At 44.5% G+C, this 20,230-nt stretch overlaps 1 protein-coding gene across 1 annotated transcript; it reads right to left on the bottom strand.

The window, feature by feature from the left end:
* Window positions 1-7,891: 7,891 nt before the first annotated feature.
* On the bottom strand, window positions 7,892-8,818 carry LOC141117222 (olfactory receptor 6N2-like). The gene has a single exon (XM_073609948.1). It carries the CDS (start codon window positions 8,816-8,818, stop codon window positions 7,892-7,894), a length of 927 nt encoding a protein of 308 aa, XP_073466049.1.
* Between the last annotated feature and the right edge of the window lie 11,412 nt (window positions 8,819-20,230).

Below are 20,230 nucleotides of genomic sequence, written 5' to 3'. Positions count from 1 at the left end.
AATTCAGCTAAAAATACTATTCCTAAGAAGTGGATGGAACAAGAAGCGCACAGGATAGGGGAGTGGGTGGCTAGAGTTAACTAAATATATTTCCTGGAGCAAGTTGAGGCAGGAGTGTACCTAGGAAGGGACCAAAATATACAAGGGGGCAAATGGGATGTTTGGACCAAATTTAGAAAATCCGAGCGCTATATTGAAGTAATCACGTTGTAGGACGAGAGTTTGAACATAAGATTTTGCCAAGACTAAAAAAGACGAGAAGGAAGCTGCAGGGGCTGGGGGCGGGGAGGGAGTACACTGGGGGGAGTATATATGACATAAGCTCTAGAGTTGCAGGAATTTATGTAATAATATTTCAATGTCTACCCCCATTGAATGGGGTTGGTTGTCTTGTGTTATTTATGTATGAAGTATTGAAAAACTAAATAAAGATTTAAAAAAAAAAGAAAAAAATGGGGAAACAAAAAAAGGTTAGTCTAGAATTAAGGTGTAAATTGTAAAGCAGTCTTAAAGTGTTACTAAACCTATGACTCTGCATTCACTATATCTGGCCTCCCACAGTATACAGAACATGGAAATGCAATTATTTTAGTAAATATAAACTGCTAAATACCTTTTCTCTTCAGCAGTATATAGCAGTCTTGTGACTTCTATCAGTGTCTGGCTAAAGCTTGTATGACGAGTTTTCATTCTGCTCTGACTGCCTTATGAGGTTGCAGGACCCCCCACCCTCTGTCTGCAGAGTGCTGATTGGCCTTGTGCTGATCACATGCACCCTCCTAAAAAAAACCTTTCCACCAAACTGAGCATGTGCAGAGAGACTCCAAAGGCTCTGTCTTATCAGGAGATGGATTGGGGGCAGTGGAAGAAGAGGAGGATCAGAGAAGACAGGATCAAACAGCCCTTTTACACAATGCAGGGGATTAACCTCTTAGGCTCCTCAGTGAGTATAACAAGCATGCTTTACTGTATATACAGACTGGTTTTACTGTTGTGGATTTAGTAACACTTTAAACCTAAAATCAAAAATCTATTATATTGCATCTTACTTTAATTTTTAGTTTTCTTTTTCTAGGCTTTCTTTCCTTTATTTTCACCTGGTGATCCTGCCAGTAGGTCTGTTATTTTTTATCAGAAGAAGTTGCATTTCAGATGTAGCAGTTAGAGCAGTTAGTCAGTTTACAACTGACAGGGTGTTTCCAATGATAATAATTTATTTAGTTATTTATGTAAAACTTTTATCCCAAAAGGAAAAAACTATTGCTGTAACGTCTTGTGTAATTAAAGTGTGTATCTAAATCTGCTAGTACATCTAACATTCCTCTTCCCCTCAGACTGACAATGCTGCTGTCCAAAGGTATCCCTGTGCCCCTTCATGCAGAGTGGGGGCACTCTAATAAAGGACATGTGTTACTGGCCGGATCACCAGGTGAAAACGCCTAAAAAAAGAAAACTAATGCAGCCACCTCATTTAATGATTGGTAAACTGCAATATATTACTTATTTGGTTTTGGGTTTAATACCAATTTAGGAGTAGGGGCCAAAGGCTACAAATGTAATTTGTAAGTTTTTATCTGTACTATGTCATTGACTATAGAAACAATGTATAACCGCTTCCCGACCGCCTCACGCAGATATACTGCGGCAGAAGGGCACGTACAGGCAGATTAACGTACCTGTACATTGCCCTTTAAGAGGCGGCTTAAAGCATTTCCCCGTTTTGCCTAATGACACTGACAATGATCACAGCTCCCTGTAATCGGGAGCAGTGATCAGTGATGTGTCACACATAGCCCACCTCCCCCCCCCCGCAGTTAGAATCACTCCCTAGGACACACTTAACCCCTACAGCGCCACCTTGTGGTCAACCCCTTCACTGCAAGTCACATTTACACAGTAATCAATGCATTTTTAATCGCACTGATCGCTGTATAAATGTGAATGATCCCAAAATAGCGCCAAAAGTGTCCGATCTGTCCGCCAATATGTCGCAGTCACGATAAAAATCGCTGATCGACGCCATTACTAGTAAAAAAAAAATTATTAATAAAAATGCCATAAAACTACCCCCTATTTTGTAGACGCTATAAGTTAAACTTTTGCGCAAACCAATCAATAAATGCTTATTGCGATTTTTTTTTTACCAAAAATATGTAGAAGTATACGTATCAGCCTTTTTTGGGGATATTTATTATAGCAAAAAGTAAAAAATATTGCTTTTTTTTTTCAAAATTGTCGCTCTTTTTTTGTTTATAGCGCAAAAGATAAAAACCGCAGAGGTGATCAAATACCACCAAAAGAAAGCTCTATTTGTGGGAAAAAAAGGACGTCAATTTTGTTTGGGAGCCACGTCGCACGACTGCGCAATTGTCAGTTAAAGCGACGCAGTGCCGAATCGCAAAAAGTGCTCTGGTCTTTGGCCAGCCAAATGGTCCAGGGCTTAAGTGGTTAAAAAGCCACAACCAACCATTTATGCCAAGTAATGGAGCCTACACATGTTATAATGTCACCCCTCCCCAACTTTGTATACAGAAACTATTTCTTATATGGGGGGGGGGGTGATAAGTGAAAGGGTGGGCTCATGTTGCATGCACATTTGTCTCCATGGGTACCATCCCTTAAAAACAGATGTAATTACGTTGTATCTTGAGTCCTTTTAAACAGCTGTGGATTTGTTGTCTCCATGTGGTATAATAAAAGTACAATTGTTATCCATCCCCTCCTTTTCTTTTTAGTTTAGGAGGGTTGGAGGCAGGGGCTGCTGGCAACTTTTGGCCCAGGGGGCAAGTATAACCAAGAGGCCCATGGTGCAGTGCATGGTGTAACTTGGTCCCCCTCCCGCTCTCCCTCTGCCCTGCCTCCTCCTGACCTCATGCCAGGCTGAAACTTCACTCTGAGTACTCTCTGGTCACCAAGCAGGTTGGGCTGGACAGCGCCTACTGCACCTATATTGGATTCCTGAACTGGCCGGCAAGGAGCGGCTAGGGGCTGCAGGGGGGAGCCAGGGCAGGTTGGTCTGGGCTGGCTGGGAGAGGAGAGCCATCAGTGGGGCACGGAGCCGACCTCTGCTTGGACATGGTGTACATCATCCATTGCAGGGGGGTGCCCGGCGCTCTGTCCTCCTCCTGCACTCGGTAGGACACTGGTGGGAACTTTTTATTGCTTTTTACCAGGAAGCCTTTAGGCGTTTCGGCTGGGCATCAGAGAAGCCATTTTATAGCATGCATATAAGAAATAGACAATAAGGAAAGAAAACCACCTCCAACCAGGGTCGGACTGGGGGGCTTTATGCTGGTAGGAGGAGATGGGAGAGGATTTTTCTAAGAGGGGGGATTTATGCTGGAAGGGGGAGATGGGAGAGGATTTTTCTAAGAGGGGGGATTTATGCTGGGGGGGAGAGATGGGAGAGGATTTTTGCTAAGAGGGGGAATTTATGCAGGGAGGGGGAGATGGGTGAGGATTTTTGCTAAGAGGGGGGATTTATGCTGGGAGGGGAGATGGGGGAGGATTTTTGTTAGAAGGGGGAATGTATGCTGGGAGGGGGAGATGGGAGAGGATTTTTACTAAGAGGATGATTTTTTGCTGGGAGGGGGAGATGGGGAAGGATTTTTGTTAAGCGGGAAATGTATGATGGGAGGGGGCGATGGGAGAGGATTTTTGCTAAGAGGAGGGATTTATGCTGGGGGGGGGGAGATGGGAGATGATTTTTGCCAAGAGGGGGAATTTATGCAGGGAGGGGGAGATGGGAGAGGATTTTTGCTAAGAGGGGGGATTTATGCTGGGAGGGGAGATGGGGAAGGATTTTTGTAAGGGGGGGGAATGTATGCTGGGAGGGGGAGATGGGAGAGGATTTTTGTTAGGGGGGGAATGTATGCTGGGAGGGGGAGATGGGAGAGGATTTTTGCTAAGAGGGGGATTTTTTGCTGGGAGGGGGAGAAGGGGGAGGATTTTTGTTAAGCGGGGAATGTATGCTGGGAGGGGGAGATGGGAGAGGATTTTTGCTAAGAGGGGGAATTTATGCTGGGAGGGTTTATATGAGGGTATTTGTGCTGCTAGGGGGGAGATGGAGGGGGGGTTGAGGGTAACAAAATTTGTGAATGGAGGGGTTTTAGGGGAATTTATGTTGTAAGGGTGATATGGGGAGTGAGTATTTGTGCTGAGAGGGGGGATTTGTACTGGAAGGGGGCATATGGGGGTGAGGAGCTTGCCCTGGGCACTGGATGATCTTGTCCCGCCATTGGCGCACTCTATAAATTGCAAGGGCGGAGCTGTGAAGAGAGAAAGCCGGGTGCTGACGTGAGGACTGGATTGGAAGCTTCTCCAGCCTGTACTGACGCGATGGCGACTGTGGTGGCCAGGAACAGCAGACTCGTGAGTACCTGGTGGCCCTGCTGAGTGGAGTGGCACACACATTTCTTTGGTAAGAGAGCCCCCCCAGCCCAGATGTAAAGATTGGCAGTGGGAGTACCAGGGTCCTGGTCCTGATGATTGGCGCAACTCAGCAAGACAAGGATTTAGGTACTCCCTATTTACAATTACCACATTCTGAACTATACAAGTCACCTAAGACTCTATTTAACCACACCTCGTTAAGCCACGCCCAATATTTAGCGCAACTAAAACCACGCCCACCTTTTGCCACAGCTTTTCCTTTCACACTGCATAGGGGGGCCCACTTTGGATCTTGCACACGGGCCCACTGATTTCATGATATGTCCCTGCCCTTATGGGTATTGGATATGCTGAACAGCCTCAGTTTCTCTGATTTGGGACTTTAGGGTCTTTATTTTTTGGCAACCTCTCTCAAAGCACATCACAATGCTTAAGGACAGTTTTTTTCCTTGCCATAGAGGATACAAACTTGCATGCATGCTGTGCACAGCTAATAGTGTCTGGGTGGGGATGCCTTTTTTAACTTTGCCTTATAAATCCTGTGAATATGACTATAATTGGTGTGGAGATTGTGTAGCTGGATATAAATCATGAATGTGCTGGCAAATGTTTGTATTATACTCCAGTTTTTCCCATGACAACTAATGAGGCATTTCGTGTCATTTTGCATAGTATACTGGTTGCTACAGGTGGTGCCAGTCCTTTTTCTTTCATACATTTTGATAAATGAGACCCATTAGAAAAGTTATATGTTTTAAATTTATTCAAGCTAAATCTGTATCATACACATTACTGTTATTAACAGTGATGATTACAATGTTCATTCTTAAATCCTGGTCAAACTAATTACATGCAACAGAAATTCCACTTGCTTATGTACATTCACATGCTTGATGAAACCTACATTTAATTTTTAGCTAGACGGGGAGGGTAAAGCACACACCAGCTAATTACTTATGGGGAATCCAGCAAGATTAGTGTCCCCTTGTTCCCGGGTCTGCTCACTTGCCTTGATCATAACAAGGACTCTATCTACCATTGCTGGGTTGTGTGAAAGTAATAAAAGCAGTAATGCCGCGTACACACGGTCAGACTTTCTGGGAAGCTAGGTCCGGCGTACTTGTCGCCAGACTTCTGGCGGACTACCGCCGGACTTTCTGAACGGACGGACTTGCCTACACATGACCGGACTTTCCGGAATCCGGTCTTCCCAACGGGGCTTCCGCCGGACTTTCAGAATGAATGGACTTTCCCACACATGGACAAGTCCGTTCATTTTGAGCGTATGACGGGACTAGAAAAGGAAGTCGATCTCGCCGCTTCTATCGGCGAGATTGAAACCTTGCGAGCCCCGTCGGGGGCATCCCAGGCCCTTAGGTCTGGTATGGAACTGTAAGGGGAACCCCCTACGCCGAAAACCCCCCCAAAATCCATACTAGACCCCGATCCGAGCACGCAGCCCAGCCGGTCAGGAAAGGGGGTGGGGACGAGCGAGTGATCCCCCTCCTAAACCGTACCAGGATGCATGCCCTCAACATGGGGGGGTGCTTTGGGGGGGGTGCCCTGCGGGGCCCCCCCACCACAAAGCACCTTGTCCCCATGTTGATGAGGACAAGGGCCTCTTCCCGACAACCCTGGCCGTTGGTTGTCAGTGTCTGCGGGCGGGGGACTTATCGGAATCCGGGAGCCCCCTTTAATAAGAGGGCCCCCAGATCCCGGCCCCCCGCCCTATGTGAATAAGTATGGGGTACAAGGTACCCCTACCCATTCACCTAGGGAAAAAGTGTCAATATTAAAACACACTACACAGGTTTTTAAAGTAATTTATTAGACAGCTCCGGGGGGGTCTTCTTCCGGGTTCGGGGGTCTTCTTCCAACTTCAGGGGTCCCTCTGGTTCCTCTTATCCCGGCGTCCAGTTGGTTCTTCTCAGCTACCTCTGGCCTCTTCTCCCGGTGTTCCAGTTCTTCTGCCGGCTCCTCCGCTGTCTTCATGCTGCTCTTTTGCCAGTGGAGGTCCGGACTTCTGGCCTGTGGCTTCTGGGCTTCTTCTCTTCTTCCTATGTTGACACGACGCTCTCTCCGGCTGGAATGCTCTCTGAGAGCTCTGATGTGACTTATATAGGCGGAAACCCCGCCCAATTATGCCATCACAGTCCCTGGGCATGCTGGGACTGTGACGTTTTAGGGGGCATGGTCACCGGGTGATGTTGACCACGCCCCCTAAAACATCACAGTCCCGGCATTCCAGCCGGAGAGAGCATCGTGTCAACATGGGAAGAAGAGAAGAAGCCCAGAAGCCACAGGCCAGAAATCCGGACCTCCGCTGGCAAAAGAGCGGCATGCAGACAGCGGAGGAGCCGGCAGAAGAACTGGAACACCGGGAGAAGAGGCCAGAGGGTGCTGAGAAGAACCAACCGGACGCCGGGAGAAGAGGAACCGGAGGGACCCCCGAAGCTGGAAGAAGACCCCGCGGAGCTGTCTAATAAATTACTTTAAAAACCTGTGTAGTGTGTTTTATTATTGACACTTTTTCCCTAGGTGAATGGGTATGGGTATCATGTACCCCATACTCATTCACATAGGGTGGGGGGCCGGGATCTGGGGGCCCTCTTATTAAAAGGGGCTCCCGGATTCCGATAAGCCCCTTGCCCGCAGACCCCGACAACCAACGGCCAGGGTTGTCGGGAAGAGGCCCTTGTCCTCATCAACATGGGGACAAGGTGCTTTGTGGTGGGGGTGCCCTGCAGGGCGCCCCCCTCCCAAAGCACCCCCCCATGTTGAGGGCATGCAGCCTGGTACAGTTCAGGAGGGGGGGGCGCTCGCTCGTCCCCACCCCCTTTCATGACCGGCCGGGCTGCATGCTCAGATCAGGGTCTGGTATGGATTTTGGGGGGACCCTCACACTGGTTTTTCGGCGTAGGGGGTTCCCCTTACAGTTCCATACCAGACCTAAGGGCCTGGGATGCCCCCCGCGCTTGGCGCAATAGGAAAATTTGTTTTTCCTATTGCAGCGAGCGCAAGATGCAGTACCCTGCTCCTCCGTTGTATCTGGTCCATCGGACCAGCATACAGACGAACAGGCTTTCCGTCAGGAACTGAGTCCGGCGGAGTTACGACGTAAAGATTTGAAGCAAGTTTCAAATCTAAAGTACGTCGGATTTCCGACCGAAACGGTCCGTCGGAAGTCCGAGGGAGACCACACACGGTTGGATTGCGCCAGATTTGGTCCGGCGGTGTCCGTCGGACTTTTGTAGCCGAAAAGTCCGACCGTGTGTACGCGGCATAAGGCTCTTCATATTACGAGAGAGGTGAGACCCCATATCAGAGCAGGGACATATCTAAAAACTCCAGTGAAGAGGTCTTTCCATTGGAGTTCTTTGGTAATACCAAAAAACAGTCAGTGATCAAATCCCTATTCATAAATTATATATCGCGTTGATGTGTTTTAAAATATATAACTCTGTTAAGTTGGATGCACCTAGCTTTTTAAACAAGATCTTTAAAATAACGTTGCTAACCTCTTTCTCAGGACACGTCTAATTTCTTGATTTCTTAGACTATAAATAATTGGATTGCACATTGGTGTTAAAACCGAATAAATAACAGCCATTACGCGGTCATAGTCTGCTGAGTTAATTTTGCTTGGTCTAACATACATAAAGCATACACTTCCAAAAAAAAGAAAGACAACTGTCAGATGAGCTCCACATGTAGAAAATGCCTTTTTCCTGCCCTCTACTGTCTTAATTTTTAGAACAGTGGAAACTATTTTAAAATAGGACATAATAATGCAAGTAAAAGAGACAAAAATAATAAAGAAATTGATTACAAAGTCAACTTTGACATTAAGTGAAATATCCGAACAGGCCAAGCTAATCAGTGGAGTAAAGTCACAAAAGATATGTTCCACTCTGTTCGACCGACATAAGAAAAGACGAGACAACAAGATGACTTGAGTTAAAGGTCCAAGGAAGCCAATAACCCAACAGCAAGCTGCCATTTGAAAACAACACTCAATAGTCATTAGAGATGGGTACCGTAAAGGGTTGCATATGGCCAAGTAGCGGTCAAAAGCCATTGCTGTTAGAAGATAGGTTTCTGTAATACCAAGACTATGAAAAAAGTAGATCTGCAATAAACAACCAACATAGGAGATTGACTTCACATTTTGCAAATTTGTCAACATTTTTGGTATAGTGACAGTGGTGTACCAGATTTCCAAGAAGGATAGTATAGCAACAAATATATAGAGAGGAACATGAAGCTGACGGTGAGTGCAGATAAGAGTAATTATTGTAATATTTCCACTCAGAGTAAAAATGTAGCTGATACTCAGAAGGAGAAACAAGAAGGCCTCAAATCCACCAATATCAGGAAAGCCTACAATGATAAATTGTGTAACAAAAGATTGGTTTGAAAGGTCCATACTTCTTTCGATTATGTGATTTCCAAATTCGTTTTGCTGTATAATGCATTTAAAAAAAAGTAATAAAAAAACAAAAACAGTTGAATTAAATACAGGCTTTAAATGACACTAAACAGGTATAATCTAATAGCTTAAAACCATACTACCAGGGCCAGGAACCATACTAGGACCATACTAGCAGATGCACCTACATATTTGTTTGACCTTTAAAGACATTTAAAAACTAAGACCTTTGCTTTAATTTTCATCCATGAAGAAGGTTGTTTAACTATGGTACTAGCTAAGAAAATAACTAGAGCATGTGTTTCATATACACTACATTGTAAAGTTTGGGGGGTTGTAGCTCCACAGGACCAAGTGCAAAGCCGGTAAACTTAAACAAAGAGGTGTTTGCGTTTTCCTTAAGAAAGAAAATAAAGAAATGCTTCCAACAGCAAAACCAGAATGAAACACAAGAAAAGTCTGCTTATCTTCAGCACAAAACAAAATAAAAGAAACATACAGTTCATGGATGGGACTTTACCCCAGGGTTAGCGCGGTCTCAGTCTGGCTATTTGGCAGCTTCCAGCAAACTTGCAGCACTCCAAACAGGTGTCTCACCCCAACTCCTATTTACTCCACCATACCTAATACTACTTTCTGTTTTAAGAGCTGTTTCCTGGAGGCTCTTAACCCTTTGAGGACTGGATTCCCTGTGGTCAGGAGTGGAGGCCCTTTCCCACCTGAATGTCACTTCAGGGCCTCCGAAACTCCTAACTATGCCACTATTAATGCCAAGAGAATTGTGAGTCAGTCCTCTCTTGTGTACTACTGTCCCGGAATCCCTAACCCCGTATAGGCGAGACCCCTGAGTACACCAACCTATTACCCTTAAAAGGACCACAAACCGAATATCGGTGAAACATAGCATGCGTCCAGGACCCACCCTTGGTGTCCTGTACAACAAGTATTCTTTGGATATCTATACAGCATAGTGTAGGAGCAAGTGACATGGAAGGGTAAACCATCCAGGATGCTCCTTCACTTGTTCCATTTCTTAAATATGCTGGTTCTGTCTAGGAGGGGTTTGTAGGATCTTTATTATGGAGTAATATTGCATCCCTTCCTCTGGAAAGTAAGTAAACATTTTGAGTTCAACTTCATGTACACTAGCCTACATTTACCACGGCCGCAAAACATGGTAAAATTGCAGCAAAAACGTGTCACAATTTTGCCACGGTTTTGCTGTGTTTCACCTTTTCCCGTGGCCGACGGTCAAAACTTTCCTATCCTGAACACTATTTATCTGCGTTAAGATGTGGCAAGCTCATAGAGACTTATCCAAAGCAACTTGGAGCTGAGATATGTGCGAAAGGTGAATCTACAAAGTATTATCTGAGAGAACAGGGTTTTGGACTTTGTATGAAACATGCAACCAGGGAGATATCTCAGCATATTACTGCGGTAGTGTTAGGTAAATAAACCAACAATAGTGACCATATTTCTAAACATAATAACGTAGTAACCAATCATTGTAAAATGGAAAAACGTAACTCAAAATAGTACATACTGGCATAATAACCTAATCGCATAGTAACACAGTGGTAACATAGTAAAAACACATCCGACTGATTGCTGTGTATTTCCATAATAAAACATACTATAAATTGGTATGATCCCAATGTGGACATATTACTGGTAACAGTCATAGGTAATGTAGCAAGGGGGAGCATATAATAGCTCTACGCGTTTCGTGGCTACAATGCCACTCTTCAGGAGCAGATGCACAAGCGATATCTATGAAACGTTAAAGGAGATAATAAATTAGATAGTTCTATAGAAAAATAGTTAATATAGAGGAATGAATCTCTCACTCGTATTTACAAAACATTCTGGGTATGGGCATGGGTATAGAGAACTGGGGGTCTACAAAGTATTGACTTTAGGGGGGTTAATAGTTATGCACAGTGACTTTTTCTGTTATTTTGTCTCATTTGTTGTTTGCTTCACAATAAAAAAAAAAAAAAAAAAAACAACATCTTGAAAGTTGTAGGCATGTTCTGTAAAATAAATGATGCAAATCCTCAAACAATCCATGTTAATTCCAGGTTGTGAGGCAACAAAACATGAAAAATGCCAAGGGGGGTGAATACTTTTGCAAGGCACTGTATACCTATTTTTTTCTCCAAGCATACAATATCTTAATACTACTGTTGTATTATATAAAAATACCGTAGATATATTTATATTTGTGCTCAAGTAGAATTGATACATTATTTCGTAAAGCCAAATTTGTACAATTAATTCCTATATTACACTCATATTTCATTAAAAAAAAAAAATTGTTTAAAAGACCTTTTGCAACCATGCCTCTGTTCTTTAAGAAACTGGTGATGACTAGGGATGAGCCGAACACCCTCCAGTTCGGTTCGCACCAGAACATGCGAACAGACAAAAAATTTGTGCGAACATGCGAACGCCGTTAAAGTTTATGGGACATGAACGTGAAATAATCCCAACCCTTTTTTGAGAAGACAGTGGTCCTTCTTAGGAAGCAAGGCACCCCAAACAGAGAACATTTTACATTGAAAAAGGTATTATTAACCACTTCAGCCCCAGAAGAATGTACCCCCTTCCTGACCAGAGCATTTTTTGCGATTCGGCACTGCATCGCTTTAGCTGACAATTGTGCGGTTGTTCGACGTTGTAACCAAACAAAATTGACGTCCTTTTTTTTCCCACAAATAGAGCTTTCTTTTGGTGGTATTTGATCACCTGCCAATTTTGAAAAAAAGCAATATTTTTTACATTTTGCTATAAAAAATATCCCCAAAAAATATATAAAAAAAACAAACTTCTTCCACAGTTTAGGCCGATATGTATTCTACATATTTTAGGTAAAAAAAAAAAACACAATAAATGTATATTGATTGGTAAAAGTTATAGCTTCTACAAAATAGGGGATAGATTTATGGTATTTTTATTATTATTTTTTTTTTTTACTAGTAATGGCGGCGATCTGCGTTTTTTATCAGGACTGCGACATTATGGCAGACAGATCGGACACTTATGACACTATTTTGGGATCATTGACATTTATACAGCGATCAGAGCTACAAATAGCCACTAATTACTGTATAAATGACACTGGTAGGGAAGGGGTTAAACACTAGGGGGCGATCAAGGGGTTAAGTGTGTTCCCTGGATGGGGTTCTAACTGTAGGGGGATGGGCTCACTACAACATGACAGAGATCACTGCTCCTGATGACAGGGAGCAGTAGCTACCTGTCATGTTGCTAGGCAGAACAGGGAAATGCCTTGTTTATATAGGCATCTCCCCGTTCTGCCTCTCCTTGCCGCAATCGTGGGCCGCCGGCGAACATCGAGGTGGCTAATTCAAAGGGATGCCTCAAAAGACGCCCTTTTGCCTGCCTGTACCATTCTGCTGATGTAAATCGCCAGGCGGCAAGTGGTTAACAATGAAATTTGTATTTGCCCTTTGAGCACCTCTCGTTGGTGAAAATCCATTGTTTGGTGTTTAGAGAAAGAGTTAAAGAAGGAGTTTGGAAGACTGTTCAACGTTCCATTTGTTTAGGTTGCAATTGTTGTAATTTGCTGATGTGCAAAGGTATATTGAGCTTATTCTGCACCAGATTAATGTGCCTGAACAGTACCACGAGGTTCCAAATAATTACATAAAAATGCATGTTTTGCCATGACTTTGCTTGATTTATGGAATGGTGTTTTGAGGCAAATAAATACCAATCACCATCTCACCTCTATTGAGCTAAATAGCTAAAAAAGTTAACCTTTATTTCAAATGACTAAGTTAACCTTTATTTCAAATGACTAAGCAACAACCTGTAGAGTGAGACTCCGAATTACTAGATATTAGGGATGAGCCGAACACCCCCCTGTTCGGTTCGCACCAGAACATGCGAACAGGAAAAAAGTTCGTTCGAACACGCGAACACCGTTAAAGTCTATGGGACACGAACATGAATAATCAAAAGTGCTAATTTTAAAGGCTAATATGCAAGTTATTGTCATAAAAAGTGTTTGGGGATCCGGGTCCTGCCCCAGGGGACATGGATCAATGCAAAAAAAAGTTTTAAAAACGGCCGTTTTTTTCAGGAGCAGTGATTTTAATAATGCTTAAAGTCAAACAATAAAAGTGTAATATCCCTTTAAATTTCGTACCTGGGGGGTGTCTATAGTATGCCTGTAAAGGGGCGCATGTTTCCTGTGTTTAGAACAGTCTGACAGCAAAATGACATTTTGAAGGAAAAAACTCATTTAAAACTACCCGCGGCTATTGCATTGCCGACAATACACATAGAAGTTCATTGATAAAAACGGCATGGGAATTCCCCAAAGGGGAACCCCGAACCAAAATTAAAAAAAAAAAATGACGTGGGAGTCCCCCTAAATTCCATACCAGGCCCTTCAGGTCTGGTATGGATATTAAGGGGAACCCCGGCCAAAATTAAAAAAAAAAAATGACGTGGGGTCCCCCCTAAATTCCATATCAGACCCTTCAGGTCTGGTATGGATTTTAAGGGGAACCCCGCGCCAAAAAAAAAAAAAAAAACGGCGTGGGGTCCCCCCAAAAATCCATACCAGACCCTTATCCGAGCACGCAACCTGGCAGGCAGCAGGAAAAGAGGGGGGGACGAGAGTGCGGCCCCCCCTCCCTCCTGAACCGTACCAGGCCACATGCCCTCAACATTGGGAGGGTGCTTTGGGGTAGCCCCCCAAAACACCTTGTCCCCATGTTGATGAGGACAAGGGCCTCATCCCCACAACCCTGGCCGGTGGTTGTGGGGGTCTGCGGGTGGGGGGCTTATCGGAATCTGGAAGCCCCCTTTAACAAGGTGACCCCCAGATCCCGGCCCCCCCCCGTGTGAAATGGTAAGGGGGTACATAAGTACCCCTACCATTTCACGAAAAAAGTGTCAAAAATGTTAAAAATGACAAGAGACAGTTTTTGACAATTCCTTTATTTAAATGCTTCTTCTTTCTTCTATCTTCCTTCATCTTCTGGTTCTTCTGGCTCTTCTGGTTCTTCCTCCGGCGTTCTCGTCCAGCATCTCCTCCGCGGCGTCTTCTATCTTCTTCTCCTCGGGCCGCTCCGCACCCATGGCATGGGGGGGAGGCTCCCGCTCTTCTCTTCTTCTTTTCTTCTCTTCTTCTCTTCTTCATTTTCTTCTCCGGGCCGCTCCGCAATCCATGCTGGCATGGAGGGAGGCTCCCGCTGTGTGACGGCGCTCCTCGTCTGACAGTTCTTAAATAACGGGGGGGGCGGGGCCACCCGGTGACCCCGCCCCCCTCTGACGCACGGGACATGACAGGACTTCCCTGTGGCATTCCCCGTGACGTCACAGGGAAGTCCCGTCAAGTAACCGTGCGTCAGAGGGGGGCGGGGTCACCGGGTGGCCCCGCCCCCCCGGTTTTTAAGAACTGTCAGACGAGGAGCGCCGTCACACAGCGGGAGCCTCCCTCCATGCCAGCATGGATTGCGGAGCGGCCCGGAGAAGAAAATGAAGAAGAGAAGAAGAGAAGAAGAGAAGAAGAGAAGAAAAGAAGAAGAGAAGAGCGGGAGCCTCCCCCCATGCCATGGGTGCGGAGCGGCCCGAGGAGAAGAAGATAGAAGATGCCGCGGAGGAGATGCTGGACGAGAACGCCGGAGGAAGAACCAGAAGAGCCAGAAGAACCAGAAGAACCAGAAGATGAAGGAAGATAGAAGAAAGAAGAAGCATTTAAATAAAGGAATTGTCAAAAACTGTCTCTTGTCATTTTTAACATTTTTGACAGTTTTTTAGTGAAATGGTAGGGGTAAGAACCCCCTTACCATTTCACACAGGGGGGGGGCCGGGATCTGGGGGTCCCCTTGTTAAAGGGGGCTTCCAGATTCCGATAAGCCCCCCGCCCGCAGACCCCCACAACCACCGGCCAGGGTTGTGGGGATGAGGCCCTTGTCCTCATCAACATGGGGACAAGGTGTTTTGGGGGGCTACCCCAAAGCACCCTCCCAATGTGGCATGTGGCCTGGTACGGTTCAGGGGGGGGGCCGCACTCTCGTCCCCCCCTCTTTTCCTGCAGCCTGCCAGGTTGCGTGCTCGGATAAGGGTCTGGTATGGATTTTTGGGGGGACCCCACGCCGTTTTTTTTTTTTTTTTTGGCGCGGGGTTCCCCTTAAAATCCATACCAGACCTGAAGGGTCTGGTATGGAATTTAGGGGGAACCCCACGTCATTTTTTTTTTTAAATTTTGGCCGGGGTTCCCCTTAATATCCATATCAGACCTGAAGGGCCTGGTATGGAATTTAGGGGGACTCCCACGTCATTTTTTTTTTTTAATTTTGGTTCGGGGTTCCCCTTTGGGGAATTCCCATGCCGTTTTTATCAATGAACTTCTATGTGTATTGTCGGCAATGCAATAGCCGCGGGTAGTTTTAAATGAGTTTTTTCCTTCAAAATGTCATTTTGCTGTCAGACTATTCTAAACACAGGAAACATGCGCCCCTTTACAGGCATACTATAGACACCCCCCAGGTACGAAATTTAAAGGGATATTACACTTTTATTGATTGACTTTAAGCATTATTAAAATCACTGCTCCTGAAAAAATGGCCGTTTTTAAAACTTTTTTTTGCATTGATCCATGTCCCCTGGGGCAGGACCCAGGTCCCCAAACACTTTTTATGACAATAACTTGCATATTAGCCTTTAAAATTAGCACTTTTGATTTCTCCCATAGACTTTTAAAGGGTGTTCTGCGGCATTCGAATTTGCCGCGAACACCCCAAATTGTTCGCTGTTCGGAGAACTGGCGAACAGCCAATGTTCGAGTCGAACATGAGTTCGACTCGAACTCGAAGCTCATCCCTACTAGATATCATTTGAATAGTAGTCCATAAAGTTTGCTGGTCTGACATGTCAACTTTGAAACAAAATCTGCCTATGTGCTGCAAACATAGTACTTAGATATATCTAATATAACAAGCAATTACCACAGAAATTATCTATTACTTAAAAAAAAAAAATACAGCATAAGTTTTAATGAAGATGAAATACATCTGAAATCTGTAAGATGTGGAAAAAAAAACTAAAAAGAGGTATTAAAGATCTGGCCAAATAAAAAAAAAGATATATATGTATGATATACTGAAAAGTATAATTTAAATTAAAATACAATGCATTAGTAATTATATGCTGTGCTGAAAAGTCACTAACCTGTCACAAGACATATTTTGCCACCATTATGTATTAAAGAGATTTTTAAGGATAAGAAGGATACAATTATTTATTACGATTATGTCTTATTTTGAACGTAGTACTTTTCCGTGACAAATCACATTTATGCCCCGTACACACGGTCGGATTTTCCGATGGAAAATGTCCGATCGGAGCGTGTTGTCGGACATTCCGACCGTGTGTGGGCTCCATCGGACATTTTCCATCGGATTTTCCGACACACAAAGTTTGAGAGCAGGCTATAAAATTTTCCGACAACAAAATCCGATCGCGTCAATTCCGACCGTGTGTGGCCAGTTCCGACGCACAAAGTGCCACGCATGCTCAGAAGAAATTCCGAGACGGAACAGCTCGGTCTGGTAAAATTAGTGTTCGGAATGGATACAGCACTTTCGTCACGCTGCAATGTAAAAAATGGTTTAATACAGCGCACTCTTTTCTTTTTTATAATGTGAGAAGAATGAAGTAGTTTTGCTGCTTATATTCACACAGACTTCTCACAAACTTCTTTCTTTATTTATTGTGCTTCCCTCAATATATTTTGATTTGTCACATCTAACCAATTTTTTTTTTGTTTGTTTTTAATTGTAAAAATTTTTTTTTCAAGGCTGTTTTTTTTTTAAATTTTGTTTGATTTTTAATAAAGAATATTTTTGGGTGTGTTTTGTGTGTCAAGTTACCACAACACCATTGATATCTTGTATTATTTAATCTCAAGGAGATTGTTTGGTGTTGGTGACTCTTGTTAATTTTACATTGTATATTTGAAATGTACCTGCCTCCTCACAAACAAACTGTCCTTTTTGGAGGAAAACACACATAGGCAAGTCTAATTGAACCAAAAATGCCTTTATTAAGGGCTCACAACCAAACAAAGAGGGAGGCAACACTGGAGAAACAGCAGAAATTGGTGAAGCCTTTGACCCCCAGGGCACACATCAATTATTTTACTGCAAAATTGGTGGCCTGAGGAGTCCATATGTAAGAGAGTGCAGTCTGGTCCAGAAGTCACAGAGATCATGAAAGCAGCAGATGACATGTATGTCCCCAGGCTGTGGTCATACAAGAGCCTGCATCTTTGGCCAGACCAGACTGAACCAAGGTCATCACTCTCTGGTCTTCCTTCCACGCTTCCTTCCATGCTGTGGCTCTGGTGGTGGAGTTGTGGCAGCAGGAGGAGGAGGAGGAGGAGGAGGAGGATGGTCCAACTCAATCTCGTTGGTCTTGGGTGTGATTTCGCCACTCACCCCCTTAGTTAGAACTTTATAAATAAGTTTCTCACACATGAGGCGTTGACCCTCCTGCATGCACTTCAGTTTGGTGGCAGCCATGCAGGCAAAGGCCTCTTCAGGAGTGGGTAAGGCTCTGAGGGACGCAGAAGCCTCCTGAATGAGCCTGAGCGCTGAATCCTGCATGTGAGTCACCTTCCTCGCTCTTTTGTATGGAAGGCAAAGGGGAGGAACCTGTGATTCTGTCAGGCTGCGACTGGTCCCAGGCTTCTCCTGGCTGCAACTTAGCCCCGCCTACTCCTGGCTGCAACTTAGCCCCACCTCCTCCTGGCTGCCACATTCCACAGCCTCCTCCTGGCTGAGGTCTTCCTGTGTATGAAAAAGGGACATAGTTTTAGTTTTTTATTCATCAATCACACACAATTGTCACCTCATGACTGTTGCAAATTGAATGTTAACAAATATAACTGATGATCATTCTGAGCCTTGCATTTTTCATTCTTGTCCCAAATATTTTTGCCCACTACTGTCTATTGATATGTAAAACACTTTATTAAATCAGCAATTAGTGATCAATAATGACATCTAGTAAAGATCATTTATTTCTTGACTAGAAATCTGTAGAAGAATGCTATACCTGACTCCATCTGGGCTCCTCCACTTCTTCCTGGCTGGAAGTCCCAGGTTGGACATCGGAAACCTCAGCTGGGGTGGAAGGAAGAGTGGAAGGAAGGGTTGAGAGGGATTCCCTGACTTCAGTCTGGTCTAACAGAAACCGCATTCTCTCATAGTACAACAGCCTGGGGACATAAATGTCATCTGCTGCAGCTCCGGATCTCTGGGAATCCGTGACCTTCTTGCGCTCCCTAAGATAAGTGCTCCTCAGGCCATCAATTTTGGTTTTTAAATAGGGGATGGTTGCTGTGGGGACCACTGGCGTCACCAACTCCAGCAGTTTCTCCAGCGCTGCCTGCATCTTTTGTTTATGATTATAATGTGAGTGTTTCACCTGCCACAGACAGGGCAGCTCCCTGTACTTGTCTATGAACAGGGGGAGGAAGTTGTGGTCATTGAAGCCATCCATTTTATCTGCAAGACACAACACAAGATAAACCCTAATGTCAGGCAAAACTCTCCTAATCTTGTTACAATATAGGCCTCAATCTAGAAGCAGTATAGGCCCAAGTTTAGATCTTACCTTCGTTATCACGATCGGCGCCTCCTATACTCCTTCCTCCGCTCACAGATCGTACGTACTACGCATGCGTGTTACGCTTTATACACACTGCGCATGCGTGTAACTCCGCCCCTGACGTTCTTTCTAGTCTATTCCCCGCCCCTTTTTGTTCGGCACAGTGGGGGCAGAGCACATGGCGGAGACACAGCAGGTGCGTGCTAATTATAGCAACGAGGAGGAGGGGGAGGAAAGCCTGGAGCCGGAAACATCTGGATCCAGAAGGAGACGATTTAAGGCATCAAATATGTCCTATGGGGAGATGTTGGAGATGGTCGACATCCTGAAGAGGGCCGACTATGATGGAAAGTATGGACCTTACCCCAACCCCAATGTCAGAAAGGCCAAGATCATGGTGAAAGTGGTCAAAAGTCTGCACCGGAATTTCAGGGTACGACGATCGAAAGATCAGCTCAGGAAGCGGTGGTCGGACCTGAAATTAAGAGAGCATGAGCAGTACAGAAGGATCAGGAGAGTGCTGCAAAAAAGTAAGTAGTTGTGCTGTGTTCCTATTCTTTTTGTGTTTATTATGTTCGTGCTGATCCATGTGCTTTTCTGAACTGTTGTACAGTTTAAAATGGCAACTTTCATGTTCATGGGCACATTATTAGTTCGTATCAAACATTTTTATTTCGGCCTATAAAACACCATTGTTTTGGCCATATGCATTTGACCACATTTTTTAGGGCCTACTTGTATGAAAATAATTTGGTTGTGTAGATGGGTTTGTTACTAGAATGAAATGCAAACTAGATTCTGTGTAAGGAGAGGACACTCAGCAGCTGTTTACACATTTGGACACAGGAGCACTAGTGTGGGACACAAGAACACCCTTTTTATTAGGGGGCCCACACAGGTGCTCCAGTGTATACTATAGGGGTGTCTCCATCTGTGAAGCTTGTACAAAACAGGTAAAGTATTGAAGTTTGACAAAGGACCCAAAAAATTCTACATCTTGGAACAAAATCGACAATTGTACCCCACTTCCAAGCAATGTTTCATATTTATAGTTCTGCCATCAAATATCTGTGTGCTAAGTATACCATTTTTTTTTCACATAGGGGAGAAAAGACTCGGAGGACACCCCTCATCCGAGGAGACCAGAGACCCCCCACCTCTGGAAGAAGGGGAAATCCCACAAAGACAAGCAGAGCAGGAGGAGGAAGACGTGGTGGAAATTGTCACCACAACAGGTGAGTGTCTGCGACCACAGGCTCAGGTAACAGATGGATGCCGGCATATTTATAATACATGTTTTTTTTTGGTTTCTATCTTTTTAGGTGATCGTGATGTTGTGGATCCAGGGCATTTCACCTCGGAAAGTGCACAGATCCCGATTGGGGAGATCATCGGGTGCAATGTTGCATTGGAAAACATCAAGAAAAACATCAATGATGTTGTTCAAAAAAATAAGAACATCATTGATGTTTTGGGGAGAGTTTAAAACCCCTCCAAAGCCCTTTCTTTTATGGTGTGCTACAATTTTAAAATTTTTTGTCGAATTGTAGAAAAGCCAAATTTTGAAGAGGCACACAGTGTGTCAACATGTGCTATCTGCCAACACGGGAGATCAATGGACGTGTTTTGGGGGTGCAACCCCTTCCTTAATAATAAAGTAGCTGAGAGGAAGGGGTTGCTCCCCCAAAACACGCCCCTTGATCCCCCGTGATGGCAGCTAGCACATGTTGACATTCGTAAATTGGTGTGCATCTT

Source organism: Aquarana catesbeiana, linkage group LG13 (assembly GCF_042186555.1).
Source record: "Aquarana catesbeiana isolate 2022-GZ linkage group LG13, ASM4218655v1, whole genome shotgun sequence".
In the NCBI taxonomy this organism is placed as follows: domain Eukaryota; kingdom Metazoa; phylum Chordata; class Amphibia; order Anura; family Ranidae; genus Aquarana; species Aquarana catesbeiana.
This window is presented reverse-complemented; position numbering and strand designations above follow the sequence as displayed.